This window comes from Rhinatrema bivittatum, chromosome 8 (genome assembly GCF_901001135.1).
Source record: "Rhinatrema bivittatum chromosome 8, aRhiBiv1.1, whole genome shotgun sequence".
In the NCBI taxonomy this organism is placed as follows: Eukaryota; Metazoa; Chordata; class Amphibia; order Gymnophiona; family Rhinatrematidae; genus Rhinatrema; species Rhinatrema bivittatum.
This window is the reverse complement of record NC_042622.1, coordinates 263848995-263867529: the sequence shown is the minus strand read 5'-3', so window position 1 is coordinate 263867529 and position 18535 is coordinate 263848995. Positions and strand designations below refer to the sequence as shown.

At 49.4% G+C, this 18535-nt stretch overlaps 1 protein-coding gene across 1 annotated transcript in view; it reads left to right on the top strand.

The window, feature by feature from the left end:
* The first annotated feature begins 4783 nt into the window (after positions 1-4783).
* The window catches only part of LOC115098328 (transcriptional-regulating factor 1-like), a 45647-nt gene continuing 31895 nt past the window's right edge, over positions 4784-18535 (top strand). Inside the window, exons 1-5 of the mRNA XM_029614865.1 lie at positions 4784-4925; positions 5220-5378; positions 6906-7119; positions 7216-7273; positions 7631-7773. Coding sequence (XP_029470725.1) covers positions 4851-4925; positions 5220-5378; positions 6906-7119; positions 7216-7273; positions 7631-7773 — 649 coding nt within the window. The 5' untranslated portion in view covers positions 4784-4850. The remainder of the gene's footprint in view (positions 4926-5219; positions 5379-6905; positions 7120-7215; positions 7274-7630; positions 7774-18535) is intronic.

The window sequence follows — 18535 nt, the reverse complement described above, 5'->3', positions numbered from 1 at the left end:
CGATTAGTCTTAAATGTGCTACTTGCTAACTTCATGGAATGCCCCCTAGTCCTTCTATTATTCGAAAGTGTAAATAACCGAGTCACATCTACTCGTCACATCTACCCGTCTCTGTCAATAACCATGAAACAAGAGAGAATTGAGCTGGAGTTCCATTCCGATTGGTCCTTGCATCAGGAGACCTAGTGCTGGGCTGAACCTGACTGGCTCATCTACCCTTAATTTCATCAGGTCTGCACACCACAGCCATCTTGGCTAGTTTAGTGCCACTAGGATCACACCCCCCCCTGCTGGCCCACAATTTTGTTCAGGATTCTCTTTATCATGGGACAGGGGGTAAAGATGGAAAGCAGAGATTCACTGGGCCATTCCTGAGCTAATGCATCAATTCCCTTGAACCTCCATTCTCTTCTCCAGCTAGAGAAGTTGGCTGCCTTGGTATTGCTTCTTTAGGCCATCAGGTCTCACTGGGGGCGTCTCCATTGTGCTGTTGTATGATAAAATATATATTTTTTTAATTAATTTATATATTTAAGGTTTTTCTCTACCAACATTCGAAGGAACATCATGCCGGTTTACATCAAAGTTAACAGAAGGAAACAAAGTTACATAAAACTAGGGCGTGGAAAACAAGGGAGTTAAAACGAAACAGGCATAAAAATATATAAGAATGACAGCAGTAAAAAAATAACAATAACAATGTTTCAAGATATATGGAGAAAGCAAGAGAGTAACAATATGTTCATATGGAGAAAGGGTGAACAAGGGGAGGGGCGGGTAAGAGGAACAGTTTACAAAAAAAAATAAAAAAATACTCTTCTGACAGCTTGCACGTTGACCATGCCTGCTATGTGGGCCACTGAAATATCTTGAAAATGCTCTTCTGCCCATGCCATTATCTGGGCTACTTCTATCGCTACATTTGAGTTCCAAAATGATAAAGGGGATGAAACAGCTTCCTTATGAGGAAAGACTAAAGAGGTTAGGAGTTTTCAGCTTGGAGAAGAGACGACTGAGGGGGGATATGATAGAGGTGTTTAAAATCATGAGGGGTCTAGAACAGGTAGATGTGAATCGGTTATTTACTCTTTCGGATAGTAGAAAGACTAGGGGGCACTCCATGAAGTTAGCATGTGGCACATTTAAAACTAATCGGAGAAAGTTCTTTTTTACTCAACGCACAATTAGACTCTGGAATTTGTTGCCAGAGGATGTGGTTAGTGCAGTTAGTATAGCTGTGTTTAAAAAAGGATTGGATAAGTTCTTGGAGGAGAAGTCCATTACCTGCTATTAAGTTCACTTAGAGCCACTGCCATTAGCAATGGTTACATGGAATAGACTTAGTTTTTGGGTACTTGCCAGGTTCTTGTGGCCTGGATTGGCCACTGTTGGAAACAGGATGCTGGGCTTGAAGGACCCTTGGTCTGACCCAGTATGGCATTTTCTTATGTTCTTGGTTCCTCCCTGCCAAGGCTCTCGCTGAATACCCAGCACAAATTGTTGTGCACAGTGCTAGACTGGTTAATTCAAACTCTTTCTTGAACAGAGTCTCAATTTTTCAATCCTGCAGGTCCTTAAGGACTGTGCCTCCCTTGACTGGGATGGTAATCTTCTCTGAGACCTCCACGACCGCTGTGTCTACTCTAGATAGGGGCAGTAGGCTATCTCTCCCTGCCTGGTCCATCACATACAGTCTCTCCATATTTTTTTTTGTTATGCAGCCTCAACTCTGGAGCCGTTCACTCGGCTGTCATATCTTGAATTGTTGAGTGGGTGAGGAAGGCCTTTGCTGGCTTATTAATGCCTGTGAGGATAGGATCGCTTTTCAGCCTTGTATCTTTAGGCTGCTCCTCTGACAGCCTAAGTACCTGGGAGACCTTGTAGATAAGGGTTCCTAATTCGTCTGCCCTGAACTGTTTCATGGCCAAGTCATCCTGCACTATCCCAAGTCTTCTCCTTCCTCCTCTTCCTCCAGGGAGTCTACCTGTGAGGAACCACCTGGCTTGTCTGCTCCAGTGACAGCCTGGGCTTTTCAACTTCTCCGGGGTTAAGCATTTGCTTCTTCCCTCTGGAGGAATCAGTTTTGGGGGATTTTCCTTTGGAGCTGCCTGAATCCGTTGGCTTGCCCTTCATTTTTCGGTAGGCTTTGTGCATCATCAGCACAAACTCAGTTGAAAACACTTCCCCTTCCCTTTCAGCCGCATCTTCCTCTGAAGCAGCTGGAGAGAGGGCGGGAGCCTGGTCGGTGATGATGTCCGTCTCCGAGGCTAGCTGGGGGCAGAATGGCCGGGTCCTCCCCTCGCTGCACTCTCCATTGCATTTTATTTATTTATTTATTTATTTTTAATTTTTATATACCGACATTCTTGTATAATATACAAATCATACCGGTTTACATTAACGCTCCTGCAACTGTGGGAATGCGCCGTGCTCTGCAGATGAGACACTTTCTTTCCCTCTCCATGCGGCTTACCTCGGAGGGGGGAGTTTGGGAGCTTCGGGCCTGATCTGCAGCGTTAGGCTTGGAGGTCTACTTACTGCTGCCTTGGCATCTTCTCCTTTCTTCTTTTTCTTGTTTGTGTGTGGATCGGGAAATGTAAGGCCGCTGGCCTGATTGCTTGGGGGAGAGGGAAAAGTGACCCTAGGAGGTCCGTCATCCTGGGGAAATCGATCTCAGGGAAGCCGTTGGCCCTGCCAGATCCTCCTGCTAAACCAGCTCTACCATCTGCAGGAGGCAGAGAACTACTGTCTCCTTCCCTGCTGAACTTGCCTATATAGGAGCATAGCTTAGGGAAGAGGTGTGGAACCGTACCTCCATCTGCTGGTAGGGGGACAAAACCTATGGTGAAGACTGATCTGGCAGGAGAAAGAGGAATAACGATCAGATTACTGTGTAATGCTTTAGGACAGAGCAGTGTGTAGACAGGGATAAATGAGACTGTGTATTCTGTTTGATGACTATGTATGTGTTTATGTAAACTGTCTTGTGCTTTTTGTAGTAGAGAGTTATATACAAGCCTTTTAAATAAATTAAATAAATAAGATTGGGTGGGCCAAACAGTCCTTACTTAATGACATCTCCTGGGTTCAGGATGGGATTACTGTGCAAGTGTTGCTTCAAAAGATGGTTATTGTGTAAATGTTTTACTATATGATTGTGTGCTTTGGAATCTATCTCCTGGTCTTTTATAAAATCTCTCTCATTCGTGCTTTCACATTGACAGCTATGAAGTACCTTACCCAGATGTGTGATGAAGCCTCCAGTACAGGCAGCGAGCTGCCAAAAGCCCCAGAAAGTGACAGTGTTTGTTTCTGCATTTCAGATGGCCAAGAGCTCCAGTCTTCTGCTGAAATGCCGTGCTACGCCTCAACATGTATGGAGACACAATCAATCAAGACTGAAGCTCGGGAGCCATGTGCATGTCTCCTAGATCCCAGCCAAATGCAAAATGGAACCTCCGTCACTTTGGACAGCTCTCAGCGCTCCCTCTGGCTCCAGGTGGGTCCCCTGATCTCTCGCATGAGCTGTTTCCCAGTGTCACCCACCATTTCACCATCAGGGGTATAATAACTTTGCTACTTAACCTATTTATATAAGCAAAGGCAACAATAATGATCCTTGTGCTGCACTGTCATTTAGCTAGATCTCGAGAGTGGCCTTGAAAAGGGGCAGCGACCTCTGGAGTGGCGCTGGTAACAGCAGCATTGCGGGTTCTGAGGCAGACTCCCTGCATTAGGTCACCGGTGCCTTAGCTCCATGGGTTTCTTCAATATTCGTGGTTGGAAGTCAAACGAATTCCACGAATCCCTTTTTCCTTCTCTCTTTATTGTTAGGCAAATAATTATTAATGTTTGTTATTATTACATTAGTTAGCACAAATGTATAGACATGAGGCACTAGCAGCCTCTTCTCCGTGTTTTTCTGGTGGCGCGGCACAGGCTGTGCCACAGCTGCTTCCTGCAAACTAACAGGCCTGTGTGCGTGATTCAGTAAACTAAAATATTTAAATTAGGGCCGGCGGTAAAAAGAGGCGCTAGGGACACTAGCGCGACCCTAGCGCCTCTTTTTGGACAGGAGCGGCGGCTGTCAGCGGGTTTGACAGCCGACGCTCAATTTTGCCGGTGCCGGTTCTCGAGCCCACTGACAGCCACGGGTTCGGAAACCGGATGCCTGCAAAATTGAGCTTCCGGTTTTCAACCCGTGAGCCGTTGGCCGATTTCAAATTTATTTTTTTTTGAAACTTTCGGGACCTCCGACTTAATATCGCCATGATATTAAGTCTGAGGGTGCACAGAAAAGCTGTTTTTACTGCTTTTCTGTGCACTTTCCCGGTGCTGGCAGAAATTAGCGCCTACCTTTGGGTAGGCGCTAATTTCTGAAAGTAAAATGTGCGGCTTGGCTGCACATTTTACTTTCTGTATCGCGCGGGAATTACTAATAGGGCCATCAACATGCATTTGCATGTTGCGGGCGCTATTAGTCTCGGGGGGGGGGGGGGTGGTTTGGACGTGCGTTTTTGACGCGCTGTTACCTCTTACTGAATAAGGGGTAAAGCTAGCGCGTCAAAAACGTGCGTCCAAATGCAGGTTAACAGTGGCCTGTAAGAGCCATGAGAATCTCCGGATCCCTAGGTGCCCCCTCCCTCCCTCCGTCCAGAGCCCCAGCACCTAAGGGAACCGCCGTCTAAATCGCTAGGATTTAAACCCCCAACATTTCTGCACTGACATTACCAAGGAGACCTTTTTTTTTTTCCGGCCTGTGGAGCGCTCAGGCGCGCGCTTCCCCTGGATGGACTACACCTCCCAGGCGCCTCCGCGGCGGTGGCGCGCGCATGCGCGGCGACCTGTAAATGGCGGCGGCCGCGGCGGCAGGGAGAGTCGGGTGTTCAGGGCCTGGCGTGAGCGGGGCCTCTTTGAAGGCGGAGGTGAGGGGGTTCGAAGCGGTGGCCTTTGCGGCACCGTCCCCCCCCCCCCCCCCGGTGGGGAAGGGGAGAGTCTGCTCGGGCTGAGAACTATGGAGGGAGCCTGGGCAGGGAAGGAAGCTGGGGGGTGGGGAGCAGGGTTCATCTGTGGCAGGGAATTTACAGGAATGGGCGGGGGTCGTGTTTGGAAGGGATGCACGGGTGGAGCTCTGAGCAAGGCGCACCAACCCTCAATGTTACTTTCTGAAGTTTTATATGAATAGCCTCTCACTATAGTTCTGTATTTTCCCTTGCTAGGATGTACAGAAGCATTGCAGCACACCAGACATCCGGTCAGTGGATCTATCGGTGACCTCGGGCTCTTGTCACCAGGGGTCAACCATCGACAACAACACCAATAAGGACCTGGGCTTTGAACCAAAGCTCCTGCACATGGCTAATGTGACAGGGATCCAGGTAAAGGATTGGGAGGTGAGGGGTGAGAGAAGGAGACAGGATAGGTAGGGTAAGGTTGGGTGGGAAGTTTTGGCAGACTGCGTGGTCTTTACCCCCCTTTATTTGCTGTCATATTCAATGGGGCTATTGAAATACCGTGCCCTAGCCGCTGCGTACAGCTTGACACATCCGTAATTCCCGCTCTAATATGGGGATCAGCACGATCAAATCACTTCGCTAATAGCACTCCTCGCATGTAAATTCATGTAGATGAGGCTATTAGCTAATATCCGCGAGCCAATAGATTTTCCATGTGATCAATGCGCCCTTGCAACGTGGCAAACTTTATGCCAGCCTGGGGCTGTTATAAAGGTGTATGCCATGCTCAAGGGCACGTTTGGGGGAAAAAAAAAAGAAAAATTCTGCTTTCTGTGATTCCTCCTAATAGTATCGTTGTGATACTAAGTAGGAGAAACCAAATAAAGCAATATTTAGTTCTAAAAACAAAGTTTTTGAAAAAAAAAAAAATCCTGGACTCCCAATACCCATACAAGATTCATGGTCCAGGTCATGTATCTTGTGTGTGTCTATGCCAGGTGCGGGAGAAAACAGACGCTTGCAGATTGAGCATCCATTTTTCCAACCTGCTTGACAAATACCTCTCCTGGGGGCTGATGCTGAGGAGGTGCTAGCGATGCACATTTTTCCCCCAGCACCTCCTTTTTAGTGTGACCCCCTCATTTAAATATTGGATCACGTACCCAAGAGAGGTGGCTGGGTGCACGTTAGGAAAATGGGAGCTTAACACTGAGCACCCATTTTCTGCCCACAATTATGGCATCGGCCCCTATGTTTGGAAATGATGGCTAATAAAAACAAAATATATGTAGTAATACCTTTTTATCGAACTACCCTAATATGTTTCTGGTCTAGCTTTCAGAAGTAGCACTTTTGTCAGGTCAGACTAGAACAAACAAAAGATAACATTACCAGAAATATAGTTAATCATAAAAGATAATAGGGATGTGCAATCGTTTTTCCCGAATTAGGCAATGTCAACGTAGTTGCCTAATTCGGAATGGTTTGGGAGAACCGAAAAACGATTGATTTTTTTTTTTTTCCGAAATTTTGGGAAAAATTAATTTTTTAATTAGTGCGCGCTAACTCTGCCAGGTTAGTGCGCACTATCGGGAGTTAGTGCGCACTAACCTGAAAAATGGGGCCCCCGAAAAAAGAAACCCTGAACCACGGGAAAAACGAAATTTTTGTCAGTTTTGAAGTGTCCATTTTAACTTTGAAACTCTTATATTCCTGAATTGTTTCAAAAATTGCTTTAAGTATCCTGATCGTTGATGCGGTGATCTATATTCTGTGTTAACAGAAGGGACAGGACACGGTGGGGCTAGACCCTCTTGCACCAGAATAGTGGAAGATTTAAACTGTGTATAATACCTTTCTTGAGGGAGAGACTCCATGTGCTATGCCGCTGATTGGCCATCCTTGACCTGGCATTAGAATCAGACACGATCTTGACCTTATTCCTTGCAGGTCATTTTGAAACCCATCACTTCATATTATACTGGCGTACCCTTCCAGAGTTGCTTACGGAGCACCCGATTCTGGGATGATAGTCCAGGCATGGTACGTCGATACACTCCACAACCCATGCTGGACCCTTTGCGGAAGGGCAGTGGGTTGTTCTCTAACCTGGTGCATGGCTCTGGCACAGATTGCGCTCAACAGCCACCACTCCAGCTTACAGGTGAGCACACCCCTATCCTTTTACTGGATGTCTAAACCTGCGGCTGTGTCCCATTGATTTTTATATCCAAGCTTTCACCTGGTTAATCTCTCTCAGATGTCACAGACTACACCCAGGACAAGGATTCTCCCAGCCCACTGGCAGTATTAACACCGTAAGTCTCAATTTATACTGAGAAGTGGACTCAAAACAGCTGAGAACTGAAAATCCGAGGTTGATGGGGCTTTAGGGGAGGTTTTAGTTCCCGGTTTATGCTATTGCTGGAAGTGTAAGATTGGTGTCGAAGCAGCCCCGGTGGTCCTGGAGGGAGCTCTTTAGTTAGCGGCATCCTCTTGTCTGTGCCACGCCGGCACTGTATGCCCTAAAGCCCCAGCCCAGTTCCTTCCCTGTAAGTATCAGCCTCTCTTTCAGGACTGGCTGATCAAGTGTGGGATATGGCAGGATAAAGCCCCAGCTGTCTGTGTGGCTGTGCCTGACCTTGCTTTGTGACTTGTTGCCATCCTTGTGCCAGGCAGATAAACGTGGGTGCAGACTTCCAGGTAGCGTTGCCAGAGCTGCAGGACTTCGCTTTGGCACGAGCAGACCCTCCTCAGGCAGAGCTGGCATGGAGGCCATCGGAGGAGCTGCAGCAGGATCCAGGAACCCAATGCAAAGGTAAGAGCCACCCATGGCCAGAGACGAATTCTGGATGAGGGGGTAGTTTTAGGAAATAAAGGGCCTCTGTATGCAGAGGACTGGAGGATCTGAAGAGAGGGTTCACACTGCATACATTTTAATAGATGATGTGTGCAGTGAGAATATGCACAGTTGCACTGTTTCCTGCCTCCAAATCCATTTTTACAGCACAGTCAAGTTACGGTCTGATACAAAAGAACACTTGTTAGGTGGCGTCCAAAGACTCCTGGAAGGGCCCAGCCACAGAAAATGAAGGTGATGGCAGGTGAAGATCGCAAACATCCTCCAATCTGTCCATTCATGCTAGAACAGACTCTGTGGTGTTTACTCCTGGGGGAATTCTGCGCACAGAAACTTAAAATTCTGCAAACTTTATATTGGTCAAAATAAAACAATGTACATGACAGTCTTTAAGTAATTACATTTTAAATTAATACAGAAAAAAGTTATTACGTAGAGATGCAGAATTTTATAGTGGGACACTCCTGAGACCGGCTTAAAGGTTGGCAGAGTAATGGTGAAGCTGCATCCTTTACCGGAGGAGAAGTTTAGAGCTTTTTGGCGCTTCCGAAGTTCAATGCTTTGTTGCCGGTGGTAATCATCATTCTGGTGGCGGGGTCTGCTGCGTTAAGAGATGTGCAAGATCGAACGTTGGAGGTCCACCTCAAGAAGGTTTTTGAAGTCTTGCCCCTGGGCATATGGGCTGCAGTGTGCAGCAGTTGTATACAGAGGGACATGTCTGTGCTGGATCCAGCAATTGCAGGAGGTGCACTCTGTCAGTGGGTGCGGTGAAACAGGTTGGGCACTTAGGAGCAGTGGTTGCATATTGGGCAGAAGCCCTATGAACCGATCAGAATATCTTCCAGGATTTTGATATCTGCGGTGTCAGCTGGGAGGGTACTTTGATTACAGAACTGGTTGGCGGATGTATGGTCCAAATCTCAGCTGGGTGCCCTTCCATTCAAAGGCAGGCTGTTGTTTGGGGAGGACTTGGAATAGATAATGACGCGTCTGGGAGCGTCCAAGGGCATAAGCTACTGAAGGCCAAACCAAAGGGCAGAAAGTTTTTTTTTCCCACTCGTGCATGCTCTCCAGATAAGAGAGACTTTGCCAAAATAAAGTTTCTTTGCGGTCTCAGAAGCAAGGCTCAGACAGAGCACAGTCCTTGCAGAGTGGGCGCAAGCCATCCCGAGATAACTCTGGTCCAGGAACTAGGGGTACAAAGTTCTCACAATGAGGCAAGGCCGTTGGAGGGCATTTAGTGCTCTTTTACGAGGAGTGGGCTAAATGTATTTATTTTAAATTTTCTATACCGCCTTTACAACAAACATTGGTCAAAACGGTTTACTAAAGTATAATATACATAATAAAAAAAAAAGTAGAGAACTTGAAAGTAATATAATGACAATAAAAAGAGAGGGACAGACTCAATAATGCAGACGAGCAGTAATAGCTAGATGGTTACGGCTAGTGTGTGCTCCTAGGGCTGATTTGAGAGGAATTTAAGAGGTGGAAGGTGATCCAAATGCGATGGAGAATAAGTACATTTTTAAGCTTGTCTTAAATTCTGTGTGGTTAATGATCTACCTTTTGGTCTGGAATGGAGTTTCAGAGTAAGGGGCCCACTGCTGAGAGAGTGCGTCTCCTGGTTATATCAAGTCTCGCTAGACAGACGGTAGGGACTTCAAGTAGATGTTTGTTTAAGGACCGTACGTGTCTGTTTGGCTGGTAAATATGGAGGGATGTGCATAACCAGATGGAAGAGTCATTATGATTTAAGTTGTGTATGATGGAGAGAATTTTATATTGTATTCTAAAGCAAACAGAGAGCCAATGGTAGAGATTGCAGAACTGGGGTAATGTGATCTTTCCGGGAAGTGCTTGTTAATATGCACAATGTGGTGTTTTGGATTAATTGTAATGGACGAAGGGCATTATCACGGAGACCAGAGTAAAGGGCATTCCCTGTACGTACCCGGATCAGTCCAGACACCTGGGTTGTGACTCCGCACCAGCAGGTGGAGACAGAGTAAAACTTGTCGGGCTCTTTTAATGCTATAGGGATGGATATACCGTCGAGGATTAGATGTGAAGGTGGACTACAAGCGGGGTGTGGAATTGTAGACAAGTGAAGAACTTCTGTTTTTGAAGTGTTAAGTTTGACATGGTTGTGAGATAGCCATGTATTAATAGTTTTAATGTATAAACAAACAGTGATGGACCAGGAGGAGGTAGAGGACACAAAAAAACTGAATGTCGTCTGCACAAATCTTGAACTGTATACCAAGGCCTTTTAGCAAATGACATAAAAGTATTTAAAGCCATCAATAACAATAGAGTCCTATATGAATATTGAACCATCAAAGTGACCAGTCAAAGTAGGTGCTTCTGGTATAGTCAGACCTTCATTTGGCCAATCAAATATTTTATGTATATTGTTTTATATATATATTTTTTTTATATTGCAGGTAAAATGTACTTATCTTGACAACACATCCCCGACATGGAGCCGTGTTTTGAAGCCTGCATCAGGGGGCAATTCCTTGTGATTCGAAGTTGTCAGTACTCAATAGTCATTGTCATATAGAGGGATCTTACTCAGGATGCCAAACCTTTGGCTTCCGGTTCACACTTTCGTGCCAAAGGTTCAGCGTCCTGAGTAAAATCCCTTAGTCTATGTGACAATGACTATTGAACACTGACAACTTCGAATCACAAGGAATTGCCCCCTGAATGCAGGCTTCGAAACACGGCCCCTGTGTCGCGGCTGTGTTGTAAAATGTACTTATCTTGACCTTGAAGAGTGGCAGAAAACCAGGGGGCAGTAGGTTTGGGTTTTACCGTATAGGGTATTAGAGGGGGCAGTAGAGTCAAGGGAACGAGTAATAGCGGAATTCCGTTCAGCGACTGAGCTATTTATATAATTATTGGAGACTGTGGGCATATTGGGAAGAAAAGCTTCAACGAAAATGTCTGTGCATATCTTTTTCCTCTTATAAAGGATGTTTTTTTTAGTAGAGGGTTTGGGGTTTTGATGGTTTATGTTAACAGAAAAAGAGATAAGAACGTGGTCAGACCGATGGTACAGGATCTACAGACAGAATTAGCGGGTGGTAAGGCTACAAATAGGGGGTTACAGAACAAGAGATCAAGGGTGCGGCCTAATTTATGGGTGGGAACATCTATCAATTGCTCCCAAATTAGGCCTGCCATGGCTTCAGTAAACAAAGATGCAGGGGAAGAAGATTGGACAATGAAATGACAGTGGCCTATATCAACTGGCAGGGAGGAACTAAGAGCCTGGCAGTGGCTGAGGAGGCCTAGGTGTTGATTCTCTGTGGGCAAGGTACTACGGTGGATAGAGCAACATCCAGGCAATATGATTCTACTGGCTTCGGAGTGGCTACATCGACCATGGTTCACGGATCTGGTCAATATGGCAATAGACAGGCCGCTGAGATTCAGCCAACTGTCAAATCTTCTCCACCAGGGCTCAATATTTTCGGATAAGGCAACTCACTTCTGTCTCATGGCCTGGCTTTTGAGAGGAAACTGCTGAGATGGAGAGGATATTCCGAAGAAGTTATTACCAACTTATTACAGTCCAAGCGACCTTCCACATCCTTGGCATATGTGAGGATTTGGAGGTCTTCGAGTCCTGATGTACTGTTACTGGAGTGCAGCCTCTTCAGGTTATGATGTCGCATATTTTGCCTTTTCTGCAGGAGGGTTTGTTTAAGGGTCTGGCCTTTAACTCTCTGAGAGTACAGGTAGCAGTCTTGGGCTGTCTTTGGCTAAGGTGCAGGGATATCCTCTGTCCACACATCTGGATATGATGTGTTCCCTGTACGTACCAGGATCAGTCCAGACTCCTGGGTTTTGCCCCCCCTCTAGCAGATGGAGACAGAAGTTTATAAACAAAAAACTCCGCCTACATATAGGCTGGTGCCACCTACAGTCTGGCAGTATTCTTCTGTCTCCTAGCAGGTGGAGAGGGTGCAAAACCTACAGTCTGTGTTAGGCCTACGTTGGTTAGGTGGTTTTTTGTAAAAAAAAAAAAAAAAAAAAAAAAAGGTAGGAAAGTTTGTTGTTTTGTTTTCTAGTGGGAAGGGACCGCAGAGGCTTGCCTGCTGGTCCCAATCCCCGCCTCCCAGGGGAAGTTAGGGTCCTGAGGGGACTGTTCCCCCTGGTAGAGGCAGCCGAGGAGTGGGAAAGCCCCACGTACCGGCTTCACAGGGCTGGGGGTGATACCGGGGGTCCCGGCTCACTCCCCCCAGCCGGCTCCGGATCCGAGGTAAGCAGTAAAAAAAAAAAAAAAAAAATTGTTTTTCATTTATTTTGTCTGCTGTGCGTGTGTGTGTGCTTGTACTTACTAGGCTGTGCTTGCTCGCGGTGACTGGGACCCGTCGATCAGGGGAGCAACTTGATTTTTGTCTCTCTCTGCCTCCGTTCGCCTCCGTTCGCCGCGGCAGTGTGAAGGATGCCTCGGCAGGCATCGTGCAGGGCCTGCGGGTCCGCGACAGGGAGGCTGTCGCGCGACAGCCTCTGTTCCGCGTGCGTGGGCGGCGGCGAAGGGGGGTCGGCGGTGCCTTCGGCGTCTCGGCGGGGTAGGCAGGACCGCGAGGTAGCAGCGTTCCCGGAGCGGACGGCGGCGAGTTCGTCAGGGACGGCGGCCATTTTGCCAGCGTTTTCGGCGGGAACGGCGGCCATTTTCTCAGTGCGGGCAGCACAGGTTAGCGCGGGCCGGCAGCCCAGCGCACAGGTGCGGGACCCGCCGCGTTTGTCCCCCCAGAGGGTATCTGGAGGTGAAGAAGGGCCGTTAGGGTTCAGGTCTCCTGCGGATGATTCCCCCGAGGATGGGGAAGAGGAGGAGGGGTCATCGGACTCCTCCTTTAACTCGCGGTTCGTGTTACTTATGCATAAGGCGTTTAAAGCACGCCGCCTGGCTCGGAAGAGAGGTCCGGGGGCCCCGGCTTCTGAGAGCGGAGCGCCAGCGGTCAAGGCCCCAAAGGCCAGTACGGGGGGAGGGGGGCTGTCTAGGCCCCGGCCCAGGCCAAGGCCTCTTCGTTCCTCTAGAGGGGCGGAGGGGCCTTCGCTCTCCTCGTCAGAGTCTGAGGCGCTGGCGGATCCGGAGGAGGATCTGGACTGCCCATCCCAGCCCCCGAGGGGGGTTGAGGAGGATGAAGAGCTGGAGCCTAAGGATGCAGGGACTCTGCACGCTGCGGATGGGGACGATCCGAAGGTAGTTCGGTTGTTCCATAGGGATGAGCTAGGGCCCCTCATCCCGGAAATCCTGGGGGAACTGGGAATCCCACTTCCCCAGGTAGAATCTCGTCTGGGTCAGACGGATCCGGTTGTCTTGGGCCTCAGGGGTCCCTCGTCGGCGTTTCCACTACATTTCTCGGCATCGGATTTGATGTTAAAGGAGTGGGATACTCCGGATTTGGGACTCAAGGTAGCTAAGGCTATGGATAAATTATATCCACTGCCGGAGGACGTTTTGGAACTTTTGCGCCTGCCAAAACTTGATTCGGCGGTGGCGGCGGTTACCAAAAAGACAACCATCCCGGTAACCGGTGGTACGGCTCTCAAAGATATACAGGATAGGAAGTTAGAGGTTCAACTGAAGCGTATTTTTGAGGTCTCAGCGTTGGGTATCCGGGCCGCGGTTTGTAGTAATTTTTCGTTGCGAGCCGGTTTACGCTGGGCACAGCAGCTGTTGGCGAATGAGTCTCTATCGACGGAGGAGGCGAGACAGGCGAGTCGTTTGGAGGCGGTCATCGCGTATAGTGCGGACGCTTTTTATGATCTCCTGCGCACTTCGGCACGGACCATGGTCTCTGCGGTAGCGGCGCGGCGTCTATTGTGGCTTCGTCATTGGGCGGCGGATGGTACCTCCAAGGCTAGGTTAGGCTCTCTTCCCTTTAAGGGGAAGTTGCTTTTTGGTAAGGAGTTGGACGATATCCTAGAATCCTTGGGGGAGAATAAAGCACACCGTTTACCGGAGGATAGATACCGCTTCCGGGGTGCTCCAGCCGCTCGGTCGCGGTTTCGTGGGGGCCGTAGAACTCGGGCGGCGAGAGGATCGATCTCTTCGTTCCGTCACGGTGCGGCCCGCCAACAATCGTACTCGCAGTCCTTTCGTGGGCGTCGATTCGGCCGTCCGGGGGCCAGTCAGGCTGTGCAGGGCAGTAAGCCAGCACAATGAAGTGAGGCCGGTCCGTTCCTCGGTTCCTCCGGTTGGCGGCAGGTTAAGCCGGTTTTACGAGGAATGGACCAAGATTACGTCGGATCAGTGGGTCCTAGAGGTGATAAAACACGGCTACGCGTTAGATTTTTCACGCCGTCCGGCTCCGGCTTTTCTGGTGTCCCCTTGCGGGTTTTCAGAAAAGCGCCGGGCGGTGCGGGAGACTCTGGCGCGGTTGCGCGACCTCGGGGCCGTCGTTCCGGTTCCGTCCGGCGAACTCCGACAGGGCCGGTATTCCATTTATTTCGTGGTACCCAAGAAGGAGGGGACATTTCGTCCCATCCTCGACTTGAAGAGTGTCAACAAGTGTCTAAGGGTTCCGCGTTTTCGAATGGAAACTTTGCGGTCCGTGATCGCGTCGGTCAGAAAAGGAGAGTTTATGGCCTCTCTGGACCTCACAGAGGCGTACCTGCACATTGGGATTCGACGGGAGCACCAACGGTTTCTCCGTTTTGCGGTACTGGGACAACATTACCAGTTTCAAGCGTTGCCATTTGGTCTCGCAACGGCTCCGCGCACGTTCACCAAGATTATGGTGGTGGTGGCGGCGAGACTCCGCCAGGAGGGGCTGTTGGTGCATCCATACTTGGACGATTGGCTGATTCGGGCCAAGTCGAGGACTCTTTGTCAGCTGGCGATTCAGCGGGTGCTGCACCTGTTACGCTCACTGGGCTGGGTGGTCAACCTGGCCAAGAGTCATCTGGTGCCGTCGCAATCCCTGGAGTATTTGGGGGCGGTGTTCAACACGTGTCAAGGCACGGTGGCCCTAACGCAAGAGCGTATCCTCAAATTACAGAGGCAAATTTGCAGGTTGTTGCACAAACCGGTCCCAGTGGTCTGGGATTATCTGCAGGTCTTGGGCTCTATGAACTCCACGCTAGAGTTAGTTCCATGGGCGTTTGCGCATATGCGTCCCTTGCAGTCCGCGTTGCTCTCCCGTTGGAGCCCGGTCTCGGAAGAATTTTTCCTCAGCCTGCCGTTGACCCAGGAAGCCAGAGACAGCTTGCCATGGTGGCTCTGCCAGGAAACTTGAGTCGCGGGGTTTCGTTGGAAACTCCGTCGTGGACGGTGGTTACCACGGATGCCAGTCTGCTCGGTTGGGGAGCAGTCTGTCTCGGTCGAGCGGTTCAGGGAACATGGTCGGCTCGGGAGGCGTCGTGGTCCATCAATCGGTTGGAAACTCGAGCGGTGCGCTTAGCTCTGGTGAAGTTCCTCCCGCTTCTCCGCGGGCGTTCCGTCAGGATTCTGTCGGACAATGCGACCACGGTGGCTTATATCAATCGTCAGGGGGGAACCCGGAGTCAGCCGGTAGCGGCAGAAGCTCGGTTGTTGATGATATGGGCGGAGTCCCATTTGAGCAGTATCGCGGCTTCCCACATAGCCGGGGTGGAAAATGTCCAGGCGGATTTTCTCAGTCGGCATTGGTTGGATCCCGGGGAGTGGGAGCTCGCGGAGGACGCCTTCAGGCTCATTTGCGATCGGTGGGGCACACCAGCGATGGACCTGATGGCCACGTTCCGCAATACAAAGGCTCCTCGGTTTTTCTCTCGTCGCCGGGAGACGTTGGCGGAAGGAGTGGATGCACTGGTAGTTCAGTGGCCGAGGGATGTGTTACTTTACGTGTTTCCTCCGTGGCCGCTTATCGGACGGGTGCTGCGTCGCATAGAGCAGCATCCGGCGGAGGTGATCGTGGTGGCTCCAGAATGGCCAAGAAGGCCCTGGTTCGCGGATCTGGTAAATCTAGCGGTCGAGGGGCCACTTCGGTTTCCGTTTCTGCCGGATCTCCTACATCAAGGGCCCGTTTGTTTCGACCTGGTGCATCGCTTTTGTCTAGCGGCATGGCTTTTGAGAGGCAGCGGTTGAGCTCTAAAGGATACGCGCCTTCCGTGGTGTCCACGTTGTTGCATGCCCGAAAGAAGTCTACGTCTCTGGCGTACGTGCGCGTGTGGCGACTGTTTGAGACTTGGTGTGTGCATCGCGGCACAGCACCTACTCGGGCGACTATTCCGGATATTCTGCTGTTTCTACAGGAGGGGTTGACTAAGGGCCTGTCCTGTAGTACTTTGCGGGTGCAAGTGGCAGCGCTAGGATCTTTTCGGGGGCGAGTGCACGGAGTTTCGCTAGCGCAACATCCGGATGTGGTGCGTTTCCTTCGGGGGGCAAAACAGTTACGCCCTCCGTTTCGTCCTCCGTGTCCGTCTTGGAATTTGAATGTGGTTCTTAAAGCGCTGTGTAAGGCACCGTTTGAGCCTCTGCGACACGTCACTCTTAAGGACTTGACGCTCAAGGCGGTATTTTTGGTAGCTATGGCATCGGCGCGGCGGATTTCTGAGCTGCAGGCTCTGTCGTGTCGAGAACCTTTTCTGAGGATTTCGGATTCGGGAGTCTCCTTGCGTACTGTGCCGTCTTTTCTACCAAAGGTGGTTTCGTCCTTTCACGTCAATCAGACGGTGGAGTTGCCATCGTTCGGTCAGGGACAGTCTTCGGATCCCTTAGCTAGGGACCTGCGGAAGCTGGATGTTCGGCGCGTCTTGTTACACTATTTGGAGAGTACTAATGTGTTCAGGGTCTCCGATCATCTGTTCGTCCTCCATGGTGGTCCCCGGCGCGGTAAAGCGGCTTCCAAGACTACAATTGCTCGTTGGTTGAAGGAAACCATTCGCTCAGCATATCTGTTGGCGGGGAAGCCGTTGCCGGTGGGTCTGAAAGCCCACTCAACTCGCGCCCAGGCGGCATCCTGGGCGGAATGCCAACATATTCCTACAGAGGAGATCTGTAGGGCGGCCACTTGGAAGTCAGTCCATACTTTTGCCCGGCACTATCGTTTGGATGTGAAGGCGCCAGGGCCGTCGGGATTTGGAGAAGGGGTGCTTAGAGCAGGCCTCTCCGGCTCCCACCCTCAGTAAGGGAAGCTCTGGTACATCCCAGGAGTCTGGACTGATCCTGGTACGTACAGGGAAAAGAAAATTAGGTTCTTACCTTTTGCTAATTTTCGTTCCTGTAGTACCGAGGATCAGTCCAGAGTCCCGCCCAGTATTGCGATTGTCTGCCGGGAGAGGATGTGTGATCTGTGTGCTGTTTTTTTTTGCTGGAATATGTTTGTTTGTTGGTTACCTCGAGTTCGGTACCCAGTTGGGTGGAGTTAAGATTCAATTTCGCTTAGTTTGGAGGTAATCTTCAGTGTTCGTTGGGTTCTTTGTTGCGGGTTCTCCTGCTACTTTGACATTAAGTAATACTGCCAGACTGTAGGTGGCACCAGCCTATATGTAGGCGGAGTTTTTTGTTTATAAACTTCTGTCTCCATCTGCTAGAGGGGGGGCAAAACCCAGGAGTCTGGACTGATCCTCGGTACTACAGGAACGAAAATTAGCAAAAGGTAAGAACCTAATTTTCTTTTTTTCTTGGTGAGAGATGAATTTGTGTCCTCCGGCGAGAAAGATCTGTCCCTCTTGGAACCTTAATCTGGTGCTTAGAGGAATGTGTGCAGGTCTGTTTGAACCATTGAAGAGGGCAACCATAAAGGACTTAACTCTGAAGGTGGTTTTTCTAGTGGTTATTTGTTTAACAGGAGACTCTTGGAGTTTTAGGCTTTGTCGTGTTGAGATCCTTTTCTGCAGATTTCAGAGTTTGGGGTATCGTTATGCACAGTGCCTTCCTTTCTACCAAAGGATGTTTCGGTGTTTCATCTTGGTCAAACTGTGGATCTTCCAACTTTTCCAGTTTTGGATTTGTCCGTGACTCATGCAAAAGAGCTTCAAGTCTTGGAGGTAAGATGGGCATTTTTGAGGTTTCGTAAGATTACTGATAATTTCCGGAAAATGAATCATTTGTGGAGTGGTCCAAAGAAGGGATGTAAGGTGTCAAAAGCTATGATTGCGCGTTGATTGGCTTGGCTTATACTTGTAAGGGTTGTCTTGTGCCTCAAGGGTTGAGGGCTCACTCGATTCGTTCTCAGGCGACTTCTTGGGCCGAATCCCAACAGGTATCCCCACAAGAGATTTGCAGGGTGGCTACTTGGAAGTCGTTGCACACTTTTACCAGACATTATCGGTTGGATGTCCAGGCTCCGGATTCCCTGTGCTTTTGGTACACGTGTTCTACGAACGGGATTCTCACCATCCCACCCTGTTTAGGGGAGCTTAGGTACATCCCAGGAGTCTGGACTGATCTGGGGTATGAACAGAAAAGGAAAACTGATTCTAACCTGCTAATTTTCGTTCCTGGAATACTACAGATCAGTCCAGAGACCCACCCATTGGGGGAATGCAGAGTTGCAGGCGAATTCAGTGCTGTTCTGCTTTGGTTTCTTGGAACAAATTTCCATTTTTTGTTGTAACGTCACCTTCCGCCTGCTCAGGGTGTGAGTTTTGGATTCAAGTTTGTGTTGGTTTGCTAGTTTATCATCTTGGCTTGGGTACACATCAATACTGAGGGACAGCAGGTGGCGCACTAAATTATATGGCAGTGTCAGTGAAATTTTCCTCTGTCTCCATC